Source organism: Xyrauchen texanus, chromosome 5 (assembly GCF_025860055.1).
Source record: "Xyrauchen texanus isolate HMW12.3.18 chromosome 5, RBS_HiC_50CHRs, whole genome shotgun sequence".
NCBI lineage: Eukaryota > Metazoa > Chordata > Actinopteri > Cypriniformes > Catostomidae > Xyrauchen > Xyrauchen texanus.
In genome coordinates, this window is record NC_068280.1 from 47286457 (window position 1) to 47313096 (window position 26640).

At 38.1% G+C, this 26640-nt stretch overlaps 1 protein-coding gene across 1 annotated transcript; it reads right to left on the bottom strand.

Moving 5' to 3' along the window:
• Positions 1–680: 680 nt before the first annotated feature.
• On the bottom strand, positions 681–2692 carry si:ch211-93g23.2 (uncharacterized protein LOC100005086 homolog). Its single transcript, XM_052127532.1, has 2 exons — positions 2521–2692; positions 681–1037 (listed from the first exon to the last, which is right to left on the bottom strand). Exons 1-2 carry the CDS (start codon positions 2629–2631, stop codon positions 843–845), a joined length of 306 nt encoding a protein of 101 aa, XP_051983492.1. The 5' UTR covers positions 2632–2692; the 3' UTR covers positions 681–842.
• Between the last annotated feature and the right edge of the window lie 23948 nt (positions 2693–26640).

Consider the following 26640-nt stretch of genomic DNA (forward strand, 5'->3'; position numbering starts at 1 on the left):
ACACCGTCAAGATTACTGGGATTTTGATTCATCCCACTGACGTGAGTCTTTGGAAACAATTCACTGAAGTGATTCATTCAGATCCATTCGCTGATGTGTTCAGTAACCTTCTGCAACTAAAACTTTTCAGCAGTTGGTGTCAAAACATGTCTGGCATGATGAGTGAATCATGAATCATTGATTCAACCGATTTGTTAATCAGTGAAAGTGAATGAGAATGTTTTGGTCACTCAAAAGATTCATTTAATAGCACAGATTCATTGAAAATTAATGTTGAGACTGAATGCGTTCTAGCAGAACAGAGCAAAACGTGGTTTAGTTGAATGTCGTGAAAGGTTGAAAACCCCAATGCACTGTGGTACCACACCACAACAGAACCATTTTTTGTTATTTAGGCAGATATATTGAAGATTTGTGTGGTGATATGGACGTGACTTACACGGACTGTTCACTTTGCCCCTGCTTCCTGCTTCATAAGAAAGACAGGGGACTTTCACAGTGGTGCCGAAACCCAGGATTAGGTGGAAGCAGGGACCAAGTGAACAGTCCATGTAAGTCTTTTATTCTTGGTCACATTTTTTGTTTCACACACAAAATGGTTTGCTTTTCAGCATACAGCTCACACACACAAGACGGCTGCGTGCGTCACTCTCGCTCCCCTCCAGTGGTCTTTTAACCCCCTCCAGCTCTCAATGTAACACAAACCAGCTGTTAGATGTGATTTCCCACAGGTGTCATTCCTTACCGCTCTTCTTCTCCCGGCCTCGCTCTACACAGTCTTTGCTCGGCCACATCCACATCACCACAAATTGATATCTTGGAAACTTGAACATTCAGCTACATCACCTATCACATTTTTTATCAGTTATTGTGTACCTGTAACACACATTTGGTGCATGATCTTTGGCAGAAGCTATCTCGAGTTGAGCTGCACTGACATCTGTCCCAACCACAGTGATAAAGTGAGGGGCCAGAAGCTCGGTACCCTGTCCAGAGCCACAGCCGACATCCACTGCCAGATCAAGCTGGCCCTGGATCTGTTCAGAAAAGTTAAAAAAACATGTTTGCCAAAAAAAAAAAAAAAAAGAGAGAAAAGCTTTGTGTGTTTAAAACGCTGATACTGTGTTCTACAAGTGTTTAATGCTCCTTGTGAATTTTAAGACTAAAGTTAAAGGGATAGCTCACCAAAAATGTTTAACGTGGTCATCATTTACTCAACCTTATGTTTTTCTAAACCTGTATGTTTTTTCTTCTTTCATGAAACACAAAAGGAGATATTTAGAAGAATGTTCATGCTACTATTTTCCAGACAGAGAAAGTGAATGGTGACCAGGCAGCTGGTCACCAAAAAGCAGCTTCTGAAGCCATACGTCCACTGAAAATCTTCAAGAAAAAGTCATACAAGTTTGAATTAAACCACATGAGGGTGAGTACTGTAGATCTTGAGGTATACTTAAATATGAATAAATCCAAGAATACTTGAGAACAGTCCAAACAAAACCCCTGAATAGATTTTGAAAGACAAAGAATGCTTTGCAAAAGTTTTAATACTGCAATGCTTTGTATGCTAACTAATTTTTGACTTAGAACTCACGAGCAGGACACGTTTTACAAGCCAAATACTGTTTATTACACCCATGTTTCCACAAATCTCAGATTCTTTTCTATAATTAAAAGTTTAGGTGTGTTCACACTTGGCAGGTTTGGTTCGATTAAATCGAACTCTGGTTCGTTTGCTCTGTTAGTGCGGTTCATTTGAACAAGTGTGAATGCTGTCACACGAACCTTGGTGTGCACCAAACAAGCCTTGAAAGTGGGTCTCGGTCCGCTTACAAATGAACTCTGGTGCGGTTCGGTTGATATATGAACGCAACTTGTACCAAAGATGTCGAAACGGACCAAAAACAGGAAGTAATTTGCCTAATACTGACCTCAAGCATACCTGGTACTTCTCATAATAGGAGCGGTGTTGCCATTACAGTTCGGTACAGGCGTCGGAACCGCCGTCAGCCGTCCTTGCAGCAGCATATCTTTGTTTATGTTAAACGGAGGAATTCCTGCCGCTGTTTTGACTCATTTACACATTTTATTAGCTCTGCGTTTGTTCTCAGGTAGTAAAAATACCACCATTATTCATATATAAATATAACGAGCTGTTTCGCCCAGCAGCCAGTATTGTTTTGAATGATCGGCAAATTCCGTCAGAAAATATACGTCATAAAAGCTGTCCAAGCAGGTTGTGACTTTTTCCTGATGCCTTTGGATTTGTATCGTTAAGTTCGCTGTTAAAAATGCCAGTGTGAATGCTAAACGAACCAGTATTCATGTATACTTTTCTTTTTTGGTATGGACCAAGAGAACCGAACTACAAGTGTGAACACACTAGCCTCAATACAGACAAAACTTTGTCAGAAATTACATTTTAAAATAGCCTACAGTTGAATCTGCTGTATCTACACAATGCTGAGTCATTCTGACAAATGCCTATTCTAACACATACAGTAGACACACATATCATACTCTTTTTCGGAGGAAGTTCAGCACTTCATCTATGAGTTGCTGCGGAGGAGACACCCGGTAACGCTGGTAAGATTCAGCATGCGCTTTTCCCTCAAAATGCCTTTGAGCCATTTTCCTCTTTTAGGACCGTGTTCTTCAAGCCTGACAGACCGGTGAGCAGTCTGCTCCTAGAGTTATGCATTAATACTTCTGGCTTAACTGCATTGAACTTTTACCTCTGACATATGGAGGACTAAACATGCATAAATAATAAATGAATAAATGTAATAATACAAAAATAAATAAAGGAATAAATGTCTTGATAAAACAAATATAATTAGTTTTTAATTAAATTTATTCCTGAATTTATTATTGTATGACTTTATTCCTTTATTATTTTCTATATTTATTTTTAACTTTATTTTTATTCTTTTTAGCTTTTAATTATTTATTCATTTATTTTGCATATTTTTTTATTTATGTGTTCATTTATTTTTTATATTTATTTATTCCCACATATATTTATTTCCATATTTATATATTCCCGTATATATTTATTTATTTATACATGTATTTATTTTTACTTTTCTGTGTGCAACATGTAAATGAGGGAGGCGGACCTTGCGGAGCTCCAGTGCATCATTGGTCGAGAGCTCAATAGTATTATCGGGAGCAGATGGACTTCCCACCTCAGCATCCCCTGACTCGCACAGATTTAGAATATGCAGGGAAACGTTTTGCAGAGAGTTTAACAATCCAGGATGTGCTTCTACATTCATACCGGCATACAGCTTTCCTAAACCATCAATAAGCACCTCTACTCTAAATTAAACATTTATTTGATGCGTGATTATCCACTTCATTAGCATGGCGCGCAACTCTCTAGATATGTGAAGCGTCAGCTATAGATTTATATACATGCATAAACGATCAGGAAAATGAAGCATGGTTTTATCTTTTACAATGAACAATCATAATAACAGAAAACAATATTATGGATCTGCAGACATCAAAATATGAAGTTATATACACACACACAAAAAAAAGAAAAGGACAAGGTTAAATCATATAATTTAAGAAACTTGCTAATTTTGTGGATTTGTTGAAGAAACAGCTCCCCATTTATTTTGTGATTGTAGTATAACCAATAAATATTGGCTTGACTGAAGCTCTTATGTTTATAGCCCCACAAATAGCTATAGTTTACACGTGATATGACCTAACGTCACATCAAAACAAGTCAAGAGTAATCGAGCACACGCTTCAATCTACAATAAACCAATGGTAAGCAGGACCCGCCCACATCATTATCATACAAGAGACAGAAATGTAAGAATAAATACAAAAATAAATACATGTGGGAATATTTAAATATAGAAATAAATACATGTGGGAATAAATAAATATAAAAATAAATGAATGCATAAATAAATAATTAAAAAAAAAACAAAAACAAATGAAAGAATATTTTTTTTTTAAAGAATAAAAATAAAAAGAGAAAATAATAAATAAAAAGAGAAAATAATAAATAAAGGAAAAAAAAGTCCTCCAAAAATAAATTCAGGAATAACTTTCATTAAAAACGAATTATATTTGTTTTATCAAGACATTTTATCCTTTATTTATTTTCTTATTATTACATTTATTTATTTATGTATTTATTTATTATTTTTGCATGTTTAGTCCTCCATACTGACAGTCTAGAAAGGTTTTATTGGTTGTTGGCCTTTTGGCTTCATAGTGACAAATTAGCCTACTTGATGTTTCAACTTTGTAATAATTTATTGAATTGTTAAATAAATAATAAGAATAATTAAATATTATATATACAGTATGATGCAATACTCTGTGTTTTTCAGAGAGAGAGAGAGAGAGAGATAACTGTTTATGTGTCCAGTTAGTATCTTGACTGGGGCTTGTTGTCACACGGGGAAGTGGTTTTGTAGGTTGGTTTCAAACACATAAAATAGAGTATTTTTTGTTAATTTCTATCCTCCAAATTAAAACATTATCATAAGATTTTTGCTATAGATGTTGCATATACTAGTAAATACAATAACACTTGAATGGAATCCATTCAGTATAATGGTGGATACGGAATGTAAATGTCAGTGGAGTTACATTTACAGTATATTGGGGCAAGATGTCTTATGTTTTATATGTTCTAATTTTATATCATTCACAGCAATTTCTGTTGGCCAAAATAATAGTTTGATATTTTATGTTACATTTTCTACATTTGCTGTATTACCATCAGTTTTCTTCTTCATAACTGTTTAACTGCACTGAAAACCCTTAAGTTCACGTTACTCAATTGTTTTAGTAAACTCGTTTCCTCAATTTTATTGAGTAATGACGTTTTTAAAACTTGAAGTTTTAAATTGGAGATCATAGAATAAAAGGTATCACTATGCAAGAACTTAACCAGAGGATATTTAGCAGAGATGGGACACTTCTATTAAAATTAATGGGAGAAAGGAAGTCCCAACTTAAAGGTAAAAGAGCCAATGGATCATTATCACACGTCCTCGTTCATGGAAGTCATCATAGTTGGCTAAATTTGAATGGCGGTGAATGGGGACCACAGCAAATTACATTTTTGTTTACCCGTTTGCTCCAACAGCAAAATTAAAAAATCAACATGTACAGTTTCAGAGCTTTGCAAAAGAAGAGAAAAATATGCAGCACTGGATAACAGCAGTAAGAAGAGAGACCAAAATTTCTGTCACTCCCTCAGCAGCTGTGTTAGAAGCAGGGCCAAAACCACAATATACTTTGAGGGGGACAGTAAATCATTTTGTGTATTTTCTTTTTGCTAGCAAGCTGATAGTCATGTAATTTTACTGATTCATCAGTGATGAAAAGAAAATTAAATTATATACATCTTTTTTTGAGACAGCAAAAAAAGAAAAAAAGAGGACTGAAACTTCAAACAATTTTTGTCTTGTACTGTGTGAACTTTAAAAATACATGTATCTTTTAAAACCAAAACTTGTACCATTTTGGGCCTTTACCGCATTTCAAGCCTTTATTCAGAAAATTATGGTCTGGTGGTCTTTTTTCTTTCTTTTTTCTTCTACTTATTCCAGGGTAATATAATACAATAAGTACAATGTTATAAATTTACACTAAATATTTTTAAAATTGGAAATATAAAAAAGTTTGTTACATATACTTTGTTAAAGAAGGCAGAAACGCGTCATAACAGGTCTGTGAAAAGGTCCATCTGCTTGTACATACAGACATCACCTGTCAATCAACTCGAGAACGCACATGCGCATTAGTTATACAAGCTGGGAAAATTGTGTTTTTAGAAACACAAAGAAGCACAATTTATGATACCAGTGTTGTCAGATTTTACTGCTGATTCTTTGATCATAATCTTGAACAACCGGTTTGGAGATTTCGTTCTTTTCCTGTTCAAGTAGATAGGAGTTACACTTTTATGCCACTTATACATTTGCTGCACGAGTGTGTCCCAAAAACGGCTGTTAGTGGACTGATTTGCTAAAAAGACTTAAGGTTCGTTCGAGACGAGCAAAATCTGCGCAACACCGATCACCGGTGATCACCGCGAGGTGCATGCCAGTTAGAAATGTGTCTGAGGCTGTGTCTTGTTTGGAAGGCTTCATCCTCCCGAGGTTGCATTTGTCGGCCGCATACGTCACTGAGGCTGTTTTGTTTAAGAAAAGCGAGTAGGCCTACACTTTGAATTCAGCCTTCAAATGCGACCTACTTTCACGGGAATTCGGAGGACGCATGAGGTGTATAATTCGTGGGCACTAATAACCCACAATTCTTTGCTTCAATGAAAATGTCTAAAAAAAAATGTATGCCAATTTGTCCGTAGATTTGATGTTCAAACGCAAAGAATGATAATTCCCAAGTTGAAGTAGCCTACCTTAGTAGATGGGTGCAGAGTATATAATATGTATAATTATATTAATATATAATTAAAATAAAGTATTAGACTGAACGTACACCTGTAAAATCGATTTTATTTATCTTTACATCATTATAACTCTCCTAAAATGTACCTCATACATGTTCCCTTCTCACTCAAGTGCTCCCACTTGTTAAAGAGTGGATAAATGTAATATAACCCTAATGTCTTGTCTCAGTGTTGTAGTACTAGAGTCCACTACTTCTACTTGGACTCAAGCATTGGGTGCATTCTGACTCCTTACAGCCATTAACCTGTGCATTCTGCCCTTTTGTGGCATGAGATCACATGCATGTCATGCCATGTACCAGTTGCACGAGCACAAATCTCGGATTTCCTTTGCTTTCACTCAAAACTGTACGTGAACTCTAAAATCTCCCTGCTCTCATTTAGACAGACTGACAGACATACAGACAATGATATATGGATAGATAGATAGATGGGCTGAGTGTGTGTGTGTGTGTGTATGCCAGTAAACATAAAATGGCAACACAATTGTGATTTTATGACATACACAAGGACTAGTAACTCGGACTTGTATGCAGTTATTTATTGGCGACTCGACTCTGACACAATATTGGTGACTTGTACTTGGACTCGGACTTGAGCAGTGAGGACTCGGACTCAAGATCTAGTGACTTGAATACAACACTGGGTGACATCACAACTATTTGCAACAAAACAACATAAATTATACTACAAATGAGATAAAGCCTATATTATCCTTAATAGCAATTATTTAAATGCCCTCATATGTACCCTTTGACCAAAGAAACATTATTAAATTATTAAAGTGCAAGGCATTATGGGTATTCCCCATAGCCTCAATTTTGCACACAATAGTTTGAGTTATTAACATTTAAAAACTTAAGTCTATGGATTTTTAAGACAAATAAGTTTAAGAAACATAGATATTTGAGCTATATGACCAAAACTTGACATTTCAAGTAATGTTTAAGATGACTTGATATTTTCCAGTTATAACAACATTAGGGGTTACAGCCCTTAAATAGCCAATAATATATTTTACCATACGTAGTGGGCTAAAGCACATAACTGTTAATCAGAAGGTCACTGGTTCGAGCCCCACAGCCACCACCATAGTGTCCTTGAGCAAGGCACATAACTCCAGGTTGCTCCGGGGGATTGTCCCTGTAATAAGCGCACTGTAAGTTGCTTTGGATAAAAGCGTCTGCCAAATGCATAAATGTAAATGTAAATGTAAATATATAGTTTCTTCACAAATCACTATTAAAAAAAACTGCATGTTCGTATTGTGATAACTTACCCCATGTAGTGTGACAACAGGCCCTGCTATTGCAATAAATATTGAGTTATATAAACATGTTTTCTTTTCTGTTTGTTGGAAATGTTCATAGCTTTTACGTAGTCAAGACTTTAAGGTATGTGCTATTGCAGACATGGCCTTTTTATAGGAAACCTGGATAATAGCCACTAGAGGAAAAAGGAATGAACAGCAGGTGGCGCTATCAGACAGTAAAACATGTTGAGCTTATGGCACTAGTGCTGTTTAGATATTTTCAGTCATTGAGATTCTAACGCACATCTATCACTAAATATAATTTTGCCACCAGTTGTTATTGCTATTTTAACAACTACGTATTCAAAAAACAAACAAAACAAAAAAACTGCACTTTTCCAAGTGGTTTCCATATTTTAAGATTCTTCAAATAGGGCACAAAAGTCCTCAATATTAGATGCATTATATTAAAATGTGCATTAATATTACATTTGTTTTATATTTTTATAATAAATTGTTGTTTCTTTTTATATTCAATTATATACAATGGTATATAATTGAATATAAAGGAAATGAAAGAATTGCTCCATCTAAAAAGGGGGGATACATTATATCATTAAATACTCTTGCCAAATCAGATTGTCACATTCAATCTGTCCAAGGTAACAATAGTTGGACTAGATTGAATTTCATGTGTGCTCACTGGCTGAATAATAATATTAGCTCCGCCTACTTACCAAGACTCTGATGATGTGTGTTTGGCTGTCGAATCACCAGCATGTTTGATGTGACAGCTGCAAGACTGCCAATAATTCAGGATACTGGTGGTCGGGCAGCCAATTCCCTTGGCTGCACGGGTTTAAGGGTTTTAATTATTCATTGGTCACATGTCTGGTCTATACACAAATCAATCAGGCCAGCCTATGTGTTTGGATGGGTTTGTAGGGGCCTGTGTGCCTCAGCACTGCACGGCCCTGCAGATAAAATCAATCAATGCTGATCACATCAGTCTTTGCATCTATCGTGGGACTTGTCAGAAAAAAATCAACTAAGATAAGGTGCACTTTCTTTCTTAGGCCAGTACCAAACTCTACTTAACTACAAAAGTGAAGAATTTAGCATCTCAGTGTTTTTTCTGGAGCGGCGCTTTTTTTTAGAAGCCTAGTCAACAAGAACGTCAACTTTTAAAAGTTGATGTTCTAGCACTGATATATAAATCAAACTGGAGCGCTGACGCAATGTTAAACTGCCAGCAGGAGGTGAAGCCACCGGAAGTGTTCGAACGGCCATTTTTAATATGCCAAAACTCTCATAGTGTCAATGACTGACAGGAGAAAACACCCAGTTTCACCGTCTCTGACCAGTGGATATGACAGTTGCATTTCACCGTATAGTGACAATCAGGTTTAATGCTTTAAGTATCAATGCATCAACGATCACCAAAGGAAGCGGGAAAACTGTCCACAAGTTGTAATGTAAGTAGGAAAAGCTGTAATATCTGCTTGTTTAGAGTGACAATACGTCCTTACCCCCGAAAGGAACTTTAAAAAAGTCAAACCGGGATTTCTAAATCGCTTTAAATGCCTGTTTTCACATTGAAGTGCTCTCTAAGTCAGTTTAATTCGTTGTACTCCAGTCGAACCCGTATCAGTTTAATTTTAACCAGCTTTGCTTTGCTTGTCTCCCTCAATCTCAGCACCCGCTGAGCGTGTGATAGAGGGAGCGAGAGCATTCATACGCTCTTTGCTTTAAGTGACCGTGAAAACAAGGCACTTTTTGATAAAAGCATAAAACAACTCTGAACAAACACTTCGATTATCAACAATAAATAAGTCTGAAAATGTTTGTATCTTACCTCAGTTTCAGTGAACTTGTTTACATTCAGGTGATCTGTTCGCTGATGAAGTTTGATAGACTGTATATATACTTAACTCGCTCAGGCTTTCAAGAAACAGGAAAAGTTCCCGACTTCAAATAAATTAATAATTACATGTGTAGGACGTTTGCATTGTAGGGATGTACATGCAGATTTCAGATATAAAATCAGTGATTGAATGACTAATGTTTACCCACTGAAGTTCAGTGACGTGCGGTGATGTCTTAAAGAGGCTAGGCACTGAGTTATGAAAGCCAGATTACCTGATTTATTGTTTAAGCTAATAATACGTAATAACAGTGAACATTACGCACAAGCGCGGCATATCAAGAAATATACAAATCAGGATGTATATCGTGTACTCTCTCTCTCTCTCTCTCTCTCACACACACACACACAAACAGCGAACGTTACGCACAAGCGCGGCATATCAAGAAATGTACAAATCAGGATGTATATCGTGTACATATCAAGAAATGTATATGTATTTTATATATGTTTTATATATAATATACACGATTTTGTTAATATATCTTCATTAGATATTATTATACAAAATTCAGTTGTCAAAACACAGAACATATAACAGAACATAAGTTGTTTATTTTTTACAACATTATGTGCTTATTTTTTTTATGTGCAATCTTCATCTTTATAACAGAAGATACAATACAACAATCTTCAAGATACAGTAAATCTTCAAATGTGTAACAGATTGTCACCTTAAAAACAGTCATTGCGTGGTGGTGGAACAAGCAATGCTATATAGAAATATCACAGCGGCCAATTATGTTTGTCAGTCAGCAAAAGTAAAATCACACACTGCTCAATTGAATATGAAGGCAAATGGCTTGCATTAATTCAACCACATTTATCAATTCAATATTAAGCCCAAAATAGTTTTTGACTCACCAATCGGTAGATTACTTGTACATAAAATCCATCCACCGCTCTTTCCTCGTGAAGACATCGATCACAGCTTTGTAAAACTCGTCTTTACATACCAATCAGTTTGAAATGATCGGATAATTTTTGGGCCCTTTTGCTGTACTAGTCCATCTAAGGCTGGCGTAGACCTCCCTCTTGCAATTAGCTCATATTTTGAATTAAAATCGACCTTGGAAAAATTTCTTAATTCCGTGATTACGGCCGGTGCTGTCATTTTGATTTTGAATTTGGCGGGGATTAGGCATGTACGCTCGCTGTGGTGTAATGACGTTAGCTACGCAAATGTCCAGGAATGTCTCGATTTTAATTGGTCCATGTCTGATACGTAACGGAGATGATTACGGGCATAACATATTTACGTCAAAAGGCACAGCAGATTTGTGCTTTTTGACGTACATGTTAAAGAATACAGGATCGAAGTGCGCATGTGCAACATGGGTTTTCCGCTTGTCATCTGCAATGAATGGACCGTAAAAGCACTGCTTATTCTACCATTTGTTTTTAGTTGATTATTATGCGTAACTGCTACATTTGTCATCATAACGTCTAAACAATTGGAATAACACACATATTGCATATATAAAAATCACAAGAATAAAAAGTAAAAATACAAATACAAGTTTATTATTTAATAAACATTTTATTTTTGAATTTTGGCAGGGTAGGCAGTGCCTAGTTTGCCTACCCAGACCGCACGTCACTGCTGAAGTTAGATGATTTCCTATTAAGTCAGTAGGGACATTTGGAATGTTTGGGCATAGCAATATGGCGGCACAATACTGTTCTATATTACATATCAGTGGTCTCTAGATACCTGTGTTCTTTTCTATCCATTGCTAGATTTCCTTTAAGCTTAAATCTGTAGTGACTGAACTATACAGTCACCAACACAAAACAACAATACACTGATAAAGTTTGCCTGCAAAGAGAAAAGGTCAGTTAAGCTCATTCTTTTGTTCATTTTTGATGTTTTTAAAGTGTTACTGAATGATGACACTCCTTAAATGATTAACGACGTCATTGCAACCATCTACAATGAACAATAGCTTTAACAAAAAACATTTACACTGACGTCAAGAGTTTGCATAAAACTGAATTTTGCCATACTATTTTTGAAATACGCTTCTCAAAAGCCTGTTTTATGAATATATTAACATCAAAACTAATGGCCAATGCCCTGATGTTCTATTTTTGTTGTCGTTGCTGCCAAGACATTAATATCTTTATGAATACGCTCTAAAAAGCCAACAGTGCAAAAATGCAAAGAAACCTTGTTCATTTGAGCTATTTTGAACCCCACAGGAGTAGTTCACCCAAAAATGAAAATTCCATAATCATTTACTCACCCTTATATTGTTACAATCCCCAAATTCTCTGGAGAGTTTTTTTTTTTTTTTTTGGTGCTCCAGAAGAAAGAAAGTCAGATGGGTTTGCATAAGAAATAATTACAGAGTTTTTTAGGTCTATTTTAGGTCAGAGTAATTTTTGAATGGTTCAATACAAGTTAAGCTCAATCAACAGCAAAAGTGGCATAATGTTGATTACCAAAAAACAAAACAAAAAATAAATAGTTTTGACACATCCCTTCTTTTCTTAAAAGAATAGCAAAAATCGAGGTTACATTGAAGAACTTACAATAGAAGTGAATGGGGCCAATTTATGGAGGGTTTAAATTCAAGGGTGGGACGGGGTGGGCCTGGGTCCCACCCCAATTAGACCCAGGCCCACCTAGAATATTAGAGATAATTTTCAAATCTTCAAATATATATTTAAAAAATGCATAAATTCTGCTTTTTGAAAGTGTGAAAGAACTGTTTGAATATGCTGCCTTTCAACTTTTCTGGAAAAATTGAGAAATGTTTTTTAGCCCATCCATTTTTATTGAGGCCCACCCAAAAGTAATTTCCGGGCTACGCCCTTGGTTTAAAGGCAGAAATGTGAAGCTTATAATTTTATAAAAACGCTTAACGCTTTGTTTAAATCATCCCTTTAAGTCTTTTTTGTGTTTATGGCATTAATTATGTCATGGCAACAAAGTTGTAAAATTACATATAACTTACACAGAAAAGGTAAGTAAGCCATTTTACTTATAAAATCATGTTAATGTGTATTTTCTACGTTTTATGGCTATACTTCTGAAACAATGAGTATTTTTTGACATTTATGGATTGCCCCATAATATTGGGATTAAACCCAGAATATTCCTTTGAAGCTGAAGTGTGTAATTCCTGCACCACTAAAGTCAGAATACTGTAGCAAAAATAACGACTGAAAGTATTATAACATTTACAAAATTTCACATACACAAGAGTACATCTTTATAACATTAAGGAAAATTATTTCATCTAATTGCACTGCAAAATATGGCAATAATTGGTGTGGGGAAGATGCTAACATTGCAGTTTTAATTCCAACATCCATCCACGATACCCATGAGAGGTATATAAAGGACTGAGAAGGGTGTTTGTGTTTGTTTGGCGATTTAACTTTGCAATATCCAACTATAATTACGGATCCTAGATTATTAAACAAATTACTCATCATCTCTTTAAATGCAATTGGTCAAAGCGAAATGCGATTAAGACTTGTTTTGGGTAAAAATTTAAATCCTGAATCAGCCATTTGCAGGCAAATGAGTGCAGTTGTGGTTGCTTTGATTAATGCGGGTTTGTCGCCTCACTGTCATCCAAACCATTATGTTCTGATTTAAGCGATGCTGCAAATTCCTCCAGATTCTTATTTACCATCACCTCAAAGCTGAGTGCCGGACCGACCCCTAAATCTGACCTTGTTAGGATGACTGACATTAGAGATGTGTGTGTTTGCATAAAGAAAATAGTGTGTTGCACCATTTAAACCCTTTTTTAATTATTGCCCAACACCCCATAATGACAATTAAATGAGATGCAAAGGCAAAGGCATAGATCAATGTCATTTAGGAACAGGGGGGAAAGAGAGAGATCTGTGTGAGTCATTCCTTGATTGAGAAGCCTGAATGGTTATTCAATCATATTGGACTTTGTTTGACAGAATATGAATGATTTTTTTGGACACTTTAAAACTGATGACCACTACAAAGGACACTGACCTTATAGTGCATAAAATATGCAAAGCTGGTTATAGATGCCTATTAACCAGGGTTGTGTGCTATTATTAATAATAAATTAATATTTGAAGAATTAAAATGGAGTGAATTTCAAAGAAATTCTTCTATCAGATGAAAGTGTGGTTTTTAATAACACATTTCATTTTTCATTTTGACTTATCCATAATAATGGTATCATTCATGCAAAATATCGGGTAAATCCAGAAATTTTAGGTGATAATCATACATTTTTGAAATGCTAAATATTGAAATTGATATCCAAGGGGGTAACAAACAATATAAAGATTTAGGGGGTCCAAAAGAAAAATTTTAAGGACTGGTCATTGATAAACCCATATTGAATATTAGGGATTCCTTATATATATTGAGCGTGTTGCCACAGCGATATAGCACGTGTGGAGGCTGCACGCCATCCACTGCAGCATCCACACTCAACTCACCACGTGCCCCACATTATAGCGACCACGAGGAGGTTACCCCATGTGACTGTACCCTCCCTAGCAACTGGGCAAATTTGGTTGCTTAGGAAACCTGGCACACCCTGGGATTCGAATTAGCGTACCCCAGGGGTGGTAGCCAGTGTCTTTTACCACTGAGCTACGGAGCCCCCCGTATCTTATTTTCATTAAAATATTACAATATATTTACAAAATATATTATTGTCTATATGCCCAATGTCTATGGTCATTTAATTTCATTAATTAGCTTTCATTTTATTGAAGAACACATCATTTCGAAAATGCTCTAATTTAGACAAACTCTTCAAAATGTGGCCAAAATATATGAAGCAGGCTTGAAAATGGGAATTTGCTCATGGAAACTTAGATGTTATTGCCCTTTTCCCTTGTGGTATTCCTCTTGTGTGACTTTGTTCAATTTCTTTGAAATGCAGTTCAGAGAATTCCTCTTCCTGTCATTCCATTTCAAATACCGATTCACATCCTGTAAGGCCTGGCCAATTCAGTTCAAATCCCAACTCATGAATTGAAAGGGAGCCAAATTAAACATTTAGATAGCATTGTAATCTGTGATGGCATTCCGAAACGTGTATCGGCTGCTTTCATGGATACATTTTCAGCGCTTTCTATTTGTCACGATATACACAAGCATTGTGTCATAAAAATAAACTAGATTTCTTTCACTAATGTTGATCTATTTAGTTACTTGCATCTAATCCTTAAGAGGCAGCCTTGTGTGAAATAAGATAAATTGATTTTGCATTGATTTGTGCTCATTCTTTTCAGTTTATTCTGGTCATGTTTGGAGGGGGCAGATCTTTCCCTTCAGCAGAAGCAGGTGCCTTATAAATCAGACCTAATGTTTAATGCATTCACACCCGTAGTGATAGTAGCAGGGTTAAACATATATTTTTCAAAAGCACTGACCTGTGGCTGCGCTCCTTTGTCATCACTTCCTTAATGAAAACCTTTGATCACTGCTGTTGTCATGATGTTAAAAGAAAAGGGGATTTGTTGAGCCAGGGATAAATCTTGGGTTGTTTCTGTAACCTAGATTAAAACTCTTGCTTTTTGCACCTTTGCATGTTTACCTCTTCAATGCTATGCAATCTGAAAGATTGTAGATGGTTTTCTTGAAATGCTTCGTGAAGTAGCATATCCTATTTCCTTTAAAACTGCTGCTTTTGAATTGAATCCTAATAGCATTCAAATTATCATTGGTGTTATAGAGCCTTGTCTATCTGTAGGGACAATGTTCCAACATGTAGATGTGTATTGATGACATATTGCAAAAATGTGTCACTTCTATCGATTTATACCTTGAAATTCTAGGTGATCGTCCATATTTAACCAAATCGTAACCAGATGTTGTTACGTTGTTAATAAATGTTATTGCTCAAAGATTGCGCTCTTATTGTCTCAGATGTTTTCACCTTAAAATCCATTTAAGAAAATAAAAACAGATAAATCAAGACAATTGTTGACATACTGTACAGTACGAGTAGAGCTATATGATTGATGTAAATAGCATAGCTTGGATCATTTGTTCTGCAGAACACAAACAAAGATTTTAAGAAGAATTCTCAGCTGTTTACGTCCATACAATGTAAGTGAATGGTGACCAAAATGACGAGTGAGGCTAATCAGAAAAATGACTTCAGTTGGCTAGGGAGCATAAAGATTGGACTGTGGGGCAACGGGCATATTCCAAAATGAAAATGCATGAAGATTCATTGGGCTCAAATTGTGAAAGAGTGTTTCAGGGAGCATGAGGAATCATTTTCACACAGGAATTGGCCACCACAGAGTCCTGACCTTAACCCCATTGAAAGTCTTTAGGATGTGCTGGAGAAGCCTTTACAGAGTGGTTCAACTCTCCCATCATTAATGCAAGATCTCGGACAAAAATTAACGCAACTCTGGATGGAAATATATGTTGTGATGTTGCATAAGGTTGCGAAACAATGCCATGATATATGCATGCCATAATCAAAACTAAAGGCGGTCCAATGAAATATTAGAGAATGCAATTTATTTATTTTTTTTTTTGGCCACGCAGTGCATCTAGTCGATTTTGGGTGAGAACATACCAAAATCTTGCCATTGCAGTCTCTAAGATACTTCCTAGTGGTTAACGCATAGATTTGAAATTAGATTAATCAAGTTTGAATCATGAACAACGAGTCTGCTGATGTCAAGAACTGTAGTGAAAAAGTAGCTATATTTTGGTCTGTTCTCACCCAAAACCAATCCACTCCAGAAGACATGGATTTAAACTCTGGAGTCTTATGGATTAAATTTATGCTGCCTTTATGTGCTTTTTGGAGCTTCAAAGTTTTCATCAGCATTCACTTACATTGTATGGACCTACAGAGCAGAGATATTCTTCTTAAAATCTTTGTGTTCTGCAGAAGAAAGAAAGTCATACACTTCTGGGATGACTAGAGGGTGTTTAAATGATCGGAGAATTTTCAGTTTTGGTTGAACTATCTCTTTTAAATCTCCTGTTTTGTCTTCTGGGGGAAAAAAAGGTGTTTCCTCTTAGAATAGATATCATCAATATCTCTAACTGTGCTTAAAAAATCCCATTCTGCAATCAAAAGTCAGAAATTTCAATAAGAAATTTAAAGATTTATCATCAAAATTCAATTTGGGATTCAATCTGGAGCAATTGCTTCATTTGTTTTAATTTCTCCAAAATAATGTTATGGGAAATATCTAAGACAGTCGATCCTGTCATGAAACATACTGTGAAACTGGGATCTCCATTAAGTCTCATGAGCTATGAAAGAGCAACCTCTGACACACTTGTGACATTGATGAGATCTATTTTTAAAATCTAGAGGAGACACATGTAAGTCTTTTTCTTAGGAGAATCACCTGAGAAGACTTCAGGATAAAACTCAATTTGCTCTAATTAATCTCATTGCAGTCTTGGACAAACAACTGTGATGTTCTAGAGGTCTCCTTTGCAATTTTCTTTCCAGTAGATGTGTCCTTCTTTTGCATTCACAGAACTCTTTACTAAGAATTCTGGTGGATGTCTGTGAGGGGGGTTCCTCTAGTAGCTGAATCTCTTATTGGCTCTTTTGGGTCATCTTGGGAGTCAATGTTGATCTGAGAGCAGTATAGTGCTCCATTTAGAAGTATGATCTTGTTAAGGGGGTTCGGAATTTGCAGCCTGCTCCCGGATCAGTGCTGATGGAACACGGCGAGTTGATGGTAGACAGCTGGAATGCCATTAGTTGTGACCCAACTGCTGGCAGCTCATCAAACCATCCGCCGGGGAACCGGAGTGGAGGGGTTGTCATGACGACCACTCCGTTACATAACCCGTGACTGGAGGAAAATGGAGAGACCCGGAGAGAATGGAGGTTTCAGGCTTATAGTGTGGATTGAGTTTGCCTCAGGGTGTTTTTCTGTATGGTGAGAGGTGTGATAGTGGCTATGTAGAAAAGAGACTGAATGAGACAGTGAGAAATGTATTGTGTGCATGAGAGGATATATAGAGCAGGAGTCTAAAGGTATTGCTGTAAGTTTGGAATAAAGACATTCTACAACCTTATAAAAATGTTCTACTACTTAAAAAACAAAAAATAATTACCAGAGAGTAAAACTAAAATAGACATTTCTTCTCACTGGCATTCAATGCAGATACACCTCCTTATTCTGTAGTGTTGTGTGTGTTAAAATTACGAAGTTATCGCTTTTAACATGGACATACCAGATTTGATCTTAATTTGGGAGCTTGTAAAATTACTGAACTTAGAAAAACTATTCAACTTATGCAAAAATATAAGTCAAGAGAACTACTCTTGTAATGCTCATGTATTTGGATTCTCAGCATGCACTGGTGCATGAATAAATTATGCAAAAGTGTTACTGTCTTTTCCTTGTTTTTTTTTGTTTTTGTTTTTTTAATGTTTGCTGCTTTTATTTATGCTGTTGATTGTTGTGTTTGTTGTCACTCTCATTTATTTGTCATGCAGCACCAATTTAAAGCTCATGTTTTTACTCAATGGTGTGATCGATGATTGTCCCCATCATTGTAATTCGGTGTAAAGTGTTGAGCCCAATATGTGTCTTCTCGGCAAGCTAAAGTCAGAATATAAATGAGGATTTAGATGTTGGTCTCTGATCATCAATTGGTCATTTACCATGAAATGGCAGTTTATTTGACCTCTGACAATGGGATAGCTTTTACTACTTCTATGGTTATAAATAATATGAAATGATAACATAAGTAATTGATCTTCTATTTTCAGATTGAATTAGAATGGTAAATGGTAAAAAGTTCACCATTCAAACATACATTGGATTTATACTCGTCCATAGACATTCAGTCCAATTTTCAGTTCAGGCACCACCCTTGTTATTTCCTTGAATATCTTGGCCTCTGAGTGGACCAGAAGCTCATTCCAGGTGTCATTGGAAAGCTGAGATCCTTTTGCAATGATATATAACTTTTTATCATCAATTGTCAAAAACATATTTTTCTGATTATTTGTTTTGCATGCTTTCCCTTCTGGATGGCATATTTTATTCTGGACATCTAAAATATAACATTGGATTATTCAGCCAAGCAAGCACACTGTGTTATTAGGGCAACAAAATTAACTGTACTGTTGCATCCCCGAGAATAAGAGCTTTCATTTTATATATGACTTGTGCATTTAGGTGCTATCTTTTCATATAAATACACCCCACTACCTCTAGGTTTCTAATTTTCAACACGATTGTTTTGAGGCATTTCTTTTTGTATTTTTAGTAGCATAATGCAGAAGTGAAAAGTTCAGAACTTTCAAATTGTACCTCATATGCCTGATTTATGTATCGGAGACTTTAAAGTTTTAAGCGTAAACTTTATTTACGAGTTTAATTAAACAACTTCCCCTCTTAACTTAAAATGTTATGGCAGCACGAACACTTACTTTTGTAATTGAAACAACAAGATATTTTTTTTACAGTGAGGAAAGAATAATATAATATTTTCAGTTAAATCTTATGTGAGTAATTTTATTCGATGCTACCCAGGTTAAAATGTATGGAAGACTACAGTATAAGTAAATAATTTGTAGGTTGTAAACACTTTATCACTTTATAAAAATGTTTGCTCTGGGGTTTTTTTCCCTGTCCAATCCAGCCTGACAAATCAACATTGACTCAACCAATGGTGTGAGTTTGAGGCGGGATTATCTGTTAGTTTGAAACTCATTTTATTTTTGTAATTCTGTGTAGTGCCCCATAAATTACACTCTTGATCTCTGATAATTATTTAAATTTAGGTTTGTTGTAAAGTTGAAAATCGTAAGGAATTTAAAGATTCTGGTTCTGATTTGAAACCTCAGTTTTTTAGGTTCCTGCCGTTATAATTTTCGAATGGATGCGGTTATGAGGAAAATACTATTCCAGTGTGGATGAGAGGTGTACACATAGCAAAATACATACATTTTAAAACTAAAATGGATTAGAGTGGATGTGGTCTGAATTATGCAGATTCCTTAACCATTCTATTAATGTCATTACAAAATTTCTTTAGTACTTTTGAGGAATTGAAGAACTGGTTCTCGATCCCCAAATATATTGTCTTCAAAGCTCACATAGGGCTTTAGAAGAATTTAAATATAGCTCATAAGCAGTCCTAGATGGTATCTGCTGCCTTTTAACACATTTTCTAAACTAATTTTGGTGGAAAATCTGTGTAATTTGGTGGAATGGATTTTTAACATGCTAACATGGGATAAACTGAGCTGAAAGCACAACACACTTTTTGGTTGCTAAAGTATAATAGAATTAGTCCAAATATTTCATAAATGAACAAGCATGGGGTGGGGGTTATGTTGAACCTTATGAATGACTATGAATTACAATTCTGCAGAAAACTGTGGTTTCAAAACTGAGATTCAGTGTGGGTCTGCTGAAAAGTCTTATGGACTACTTTTATGGTAGGCTAAGCTATGGTCACCATCCACTTTCATTGTAAAGAAAAAGAAGCCTGGGCATTCCATTCTACAATATAAAAAAGCATAGGCAAAATGTGTTTCAAGTAACATGAGGGTGAGTAGATGATCATTGAATTTTCATTTTTGGGTGAACTACCCCTTTAAGCTTGTCCTGTGAATTGCCCCCAGCAATAGCACTTTGGCACTGTCATTCTGTTCAAGCAAGAGTTGCCTTGAGATCTGCTTACTACTACTCTCTTTATTTGCATTAGCAATACAGAAGCTTTTCAGAAAACTGTGACAGATGCACAGTCATCAATTAAACCTCTGCCCGCTCAGCATTTGCTCCATCCAGTCTAGACTCACTTGAGACACATTCTTGAGTTGCTTTCTGGCGTCCATTCTTCAGGATTAACCGCGACAGGCCCGTTCTGACCGCCTCTCCTTCTAATGCATTCTACCCGTGCTCTACTTTTCCTGGAGATTATTCAAGTCACACGCAACCTGTCCATTTCCAGGGCATCTGTCATGGAGTAAGATGCAGCCATGGTCATCAAAAGATTGATGGGTGGTCTGGGACCTCAGGGGCCTGAATTAATTTTTAATGGCTGCCACACTGCATCCACCTTCCATCCACTTTTGCACATGTCCACCACCACTTAAAGAAAACGATGGTTCAGCAGGTTTTTTGTGCAGGGTTTGGCCCAGACGCTGCAGGTGCCAAGCATGTGTTGATGAGTGGGTGTTTGGTTATTTGTTAGGCCACATTTGCTTTTGTGGATGGTGGTAAGGATTGGAATGGGTTTGCTTTGTTTGAACTCTTAGTGTTGTTTAAACCACCATTACATTTGTTTCCTTAAAGTGGCATGAAAACACACGGTACAGCACAGTGAATGATTTATGGCAGATTGATTTAAATAACATTTATTCAATAGATATACCATAGATATATCATAGTGACCTCTGCCATCAAAAAAGAAAATAAACAAAAAGGCATGAATATTTTTAAAGTTTCTTACACTGTTTGAATGACACGTTCAAACAGGTAATCGACATGTTGCTTCCGAAAGTTCATTTAACCTGAAATCAACTCCATAATGTGTCACATACACAATGGTGAGCACCATTCAGAGGTTGCTTTGTCACTCTAAAATTAAAATTTTACTACACTGATGGCTAGGTTTAGGGTTGGGGTTTGGGTAAGGACATACAAATATGCATTCCTGTTGACTGTATTACATCTACAACTACAAATACAACTCGATTTCAGATGCTGAACTTTCGACCTTCTATCACCGATTTACAGAGTGATCAGTCTGGTTTGGGGCGGCTGTGGCTCAGTTGGTAGAGCAGGTTGGCCACTAATTGCAGGGTTGGAGGTTTGAATCCCGGCCCACACGACTCCACATGCCAAAGTGTCCTTGGGCAAGACCCTGGACCCCAAATTGCTCCCAATGGCAGGCTAGCACCTTACATAGCAGCTCTGCCGCCATTAGTGTATGAATGTGTGTGTGAATGGGTGAATGAGTCACAGTGTAAAGTGCTTTGAATACCATTAAGGCTTAAAAAGGCGCTATATAAGTGCAGACCATTTAGCATATTAATTAGATTTCACAGCAGTAACAATAACTGTGGTAAGTATGATCTTTTGGCATAAACTATGGTTCCCATTGTAAATTGTTATTAATCTTTGCAACGGCAGTCATCACTATTTGTTTTGCGTGTAAACATTTCCATTCTCTTTTTTGTATAAAAAGCTCAATTGTGACCAAAATGATGAAAAACTTATGATAAAATACAATTTGTAGAATTTATATTTTTTCATAAAATACCAAGTTGGAAGGTCCCCTGTATAATTAACAGCATTAGCTGAGAGAGATTTATTTCATATGTAAGCAAAACTGACATAACTGAAATACAACTGACATAACGCCGCCATCTTGGATGATCTTGATCCAAGATGGCGGCGCGGTAGCACGCAGTGGCCACTCCGGATCCACAATGGTGCTATTGTTGTTAAAAAAGCCCGACTTTTGCAACACATGGACATCGGAGCAACCGGTGTTCGTGTCTACCATCGCCAGACACTACTGAAATATAAGACTCATGCTGCGGAGACCAGGCCTCCAGCCCTCGGCGTCGCCTGATGACGGTGGCCGGGGGAGAGGACGTCGTAAGCGGTGTGCGAGAAAGCGGAAGCGCGGAAAGAGGGCGGGGGTCCATGCTAGGCTAAAAACAAACCCTAGCCGGCCAGCTCTCCCGTCTATCCTGCTCTCAAATGTTTGCTCCCTGGACAATAAACTGGACTATATCCAACTCCAGCAGGCTACGCAGCGTGAGTTTAGAGACTGCTGCGTCTTTGTTTTCACGGCGACGTGGCTCAGCGACAGAGTTCCGGATGCCGCCATTCAGCTAGACGGGCTCGCCTCGTTTCGTGCCGACAGAAATACAGCTCTCTGCGGTAAGACTCACGGTGGTGGCTTGTGTGTTTACATCAACACGGAATGGTGCAAGAACTCTATGCTAGTCTCTAGTTACTGTTCATCGCTGTTGGAGCTTGTGACTGTTAGAGTCAGACCTTTTTATCTACCACGGGAATTCACCACTGTTTGCATAACCGGAGTTTACATTCCCCCCAGCGCTAACGCTAAGGAAGCGCTCTGTGAACTGTATGGGGCTATGAGCGAACTGCAGAACGCTCACCCCGACGGACTGTTTATTGTCGCCGGAGATTTCAACCATGCAAATCTCAAGACAGTGCTCCCTAAATTCCATCAGTATGTGGACTTTGCAACGAGAGGGCTGAACGCGCTTGATCTTGTTTACACAAACATCCCAGGCGCGTGCCGTGCGGAGCCCCGCCCCCACCTCGGCTACTCAGACCACATCTCTGTTATGTTAATTCCAGCATACAAACCGCTCGTCAGACGCACAAAACCGCTTCAGAAGCAGGTGAAAACCTGGCCAGCAGGAGCCATCTCTGCTCTTCAGGACTGTTTTGAGTGTACTGACTGGCACATGTTCAGGGAGGCTGCAACATATGGCGATTCTACCAACTTGGAGGAATACACAGCATCAGTGACCAGCTACATCAGCAAGTGCATTGATGATGTCACTTTCTCAAGACCATCACCACACGCTCCAACCAGAAGCCGTGGATGACTGCGGAGGTGCGCACGCTGCTGAGGTCCCGAGACTCCGCCTTCAGAGCAGGCGATAAGGCAGCCCTAAGAACAGCTAGGGCCAAACTGTCACGGGCAATCAGAGAGGCAAAGCGCGCACACGCCCAGAGAATCCACAGTCACTTCCAGGACAGCGGTGACACACGGCGCATGTGGCAGGGCATCCAGGCCATCACCAACTACAGGACAACATCAGTTGCCTGTGACAAAGATGCCTCCCTTCCAGATGCGCTGAACGACTTCTACGCTCGGTTTGAAGTGCAGAACGACGTGATGGCGAGGAAGTCCACCCCTCCCCCAACGACCAGGTGCTCTGTCTTACCACGGCAGATGTGAGGAAAACTCTACGTAGAGTCAACCCACGGAAGGCTGCTGGACCAGACAACATTCCTGGCAGAGTGCTCAGAGGATGTGCAGACCAGCTAGCAGATGTTCTTACCGACATCTTCAACATCTCTCTGAGCAGCGCCGTCGTTCCAACGTGCTTCAAGGCCACCACCATCATCCCCATGCCAAAGAAGTCTTCAGTGTCCTGCCTCAACGACTACCGTCCCGTCGCACTTACACCCATCATCATGAAGTGCTTCGAGAGGCTCGTCATGAGGCAGATTAAGACCCAGCTGCCCCCTCACTAGACCCACTGCAGTTTGCGTGATCGTTCAAACCGTTCAACGGACGATGCCATCACCACAACCCTCCATCTGGCCCTCACCCACCTAGACAATAAGGACTCATACGTTCGAATGCTGTTCATAGATTTCAGCTCAGCATTCAACACAATCATTCCCCAGCACCTGATTGGAAAGCTGAACCTGCTGGGCCTGGACACCTCCCTCTGCAACTGGATCCTGGACTTCCTGACTGGGAGACCTCAGTCAGTCCGGATCGGGAACAGCATCTCCACCACCACCACACTGAGCACTGGGGCCCCCCAGGGCCCTGGGGGGCCCCCCAGGGCTGTGTGCTCAGTCCACTGCTGTTCACTCTGCTGACTCATGACTGTGCAGCAATGCACAGCTCGAATCACATCATCAAGTTCGCCGATGACACGACCGTGGTGGGTCTCATCAGCAAGAACGACGAGTCAGCATACAGAGAGGAGGTGCAGCGGCTGACGAACTGGTGTAGAGCCAAAACCTGTCCCTGAATGTCGACAAAACAAAAGAGATGGTTGTTCACTTTAGGAGAGCACAAGGTGAACACACTCCGCTGAACATCGACGGCTCCTCTGTGGAGATCGTCAAAAGCACCAAATTCCTTAGTGTTCACTTGGCGGAGAGCCTCACCTGGTCCCTCAACACCAGCTCTATCACCAAGAAAGCCCAGCAGCGTCTCTACTTTCTTCGAAGGCTGAGGAAAGCACATCTCCCAACCCCCATCCTCACTACATTCTATAGAGGGACTATTGAGAGCATCCTGAGCAGCTGCGTCACTGCCTGGTTTGGGACTTGCACCATTTCGGAAAGCCCTGCAGAGGATAGTGAGGACAGCTGAGAAGATCATTGGGGTCTCTCTTCCCTCCATCAAAGACATTTACAAAAAACACTGTATCCGCAAAGCAACCAGCATTGTGGATGACCCCACACACCCCTCACACAAACTCTTTACCCTCCTCCCATCTGGCAAGAGGTACCGAAGCATTCGGGCTCTCACGGCCAAACTGTGTAACAGCTTCTTCCCCCAAGCCATCAGACTCCTCATACTCAGAGACTGGTTTGACACACACGTGTCCTGAGTTGCACTTTAATTACTGTCACTTTATAACTGTCTGCTACCTCAATAACTGCTATGTGCATAGAACATTATCTCATAGTATGTTATGTTTACATTTTTAGAAACTGTCATCTTTTTGCACTACTGAGTACTGGTCGGCGCTGCACTGTCTATTGTCCTGTTCATTGTCAGAAATTTGTTGTACTGTCCTGTACTTTTTGCACATGTTTGCACGTGCACTTTATATAGGTATATGTAGGTTTTTTTTATATAGGTATTTTATTTCGTTGTGTTGTCTCATGTGGTCCTGTGTTGGTCCTTTGTTGTTTTTATGTAGCACCATGGTCCTGGAGGAACGTTGTCTCGTTTTGCTGTGTACTGTACTAACTGTATATGGTTGAAACGACAATAAAAACCACTTGACTTGACTACAACCAAATGATTCAGAATCGAATTGAATCAAATCGAAATCGGAATCAAATCGAGAGCTTGTGAACTTCTCGTAACACCTTGGCAACCACCCAGCAATGCCCAAGCAAACCCCTGGAACACTTTAGATTGCATTGCACCATCAGAACCCCTCTACAAAGAAGGAGACTTCAAGGCTAGCAAAACATAGTGTAAAGCGGCAGTGCACTGGCGAGGAGACCAGAGGCCAGTCTTTTTGAATGGATGTTGGAGGAGGAAATGCTTTGATGACTACCACATAGCAACCACTTACAACACAACATAATGGCATTGAGTTCTGAACAGGCAAAACCACTCATTATTTCTTTAGAAAATTTAAAACTCTAATAATGATTTTACAATGGTAACAATTACTATAGTAACAATAGTATTTTTCTGGAAAATATGGTTAAAATGGTAAATTTTTGTAAGGATTCCTTTGTTGTTGTTATTTTCCTTCCTTCAGTTTCCAAGCAAAATATTTTTTTTTATAAATTGACAGACACAACAAAGAGAAAGCGGTGAAATTAAGAGGTTAGCTGTATTTTCTTCTATTTCAGTTTGAAAGGAAGAGAATGACAGAGCAAGATGAGGGAATTAATAGGTGTGGCGAAATATTTTAAATTGACCAGAGAGGCTTTTAAGACTGCTGACAAGCTCCTTTTACGATGCTGCTATCAAACCATCTGCTATTTTCCAGTCAATTAAACCATTATAGGATTTGAGATCAATTAATCTCATCCAGTAATAGCTTTATATCCTTGTTTGCGTTCTTATAGCCCAATATTTCTGTGCACTCTGTCATAACAAGGTAAAGAAGTTAATGGTCTGTTGTTTCTCTTTTCATTATTAGCTGTGTATTTCTCTCTCACCACAATTTGTGGGAAGTAATAAGATTTTTTTTCGACACATCACACTTAAAAGCAAACACAAACAAAGGCTAACTGTCTCTCTCTAAATAGAGTTTATGATCTCCATCAAACACATTCACACAGAATGTCCAGATAACAATTCAACATTCAGTGCTTATGTAAAATCTCAGCGCATACATGTAAACAATGAGAGTGACAGGAACAAATGTATTTCTCACACAAGAAAACATAAAATGATAGCAATATGGTCTTATTATCATGTATGATTTATTGAGTAGAAAATAAAACTCTATATGTCATGTCATTTTAAATCATCCTCAGAGATGGAGGGAGGGAGGGAGGGAGGGATGGATGGCTGATTATTGATAGATGTATGGATGGATGGTGGGATAG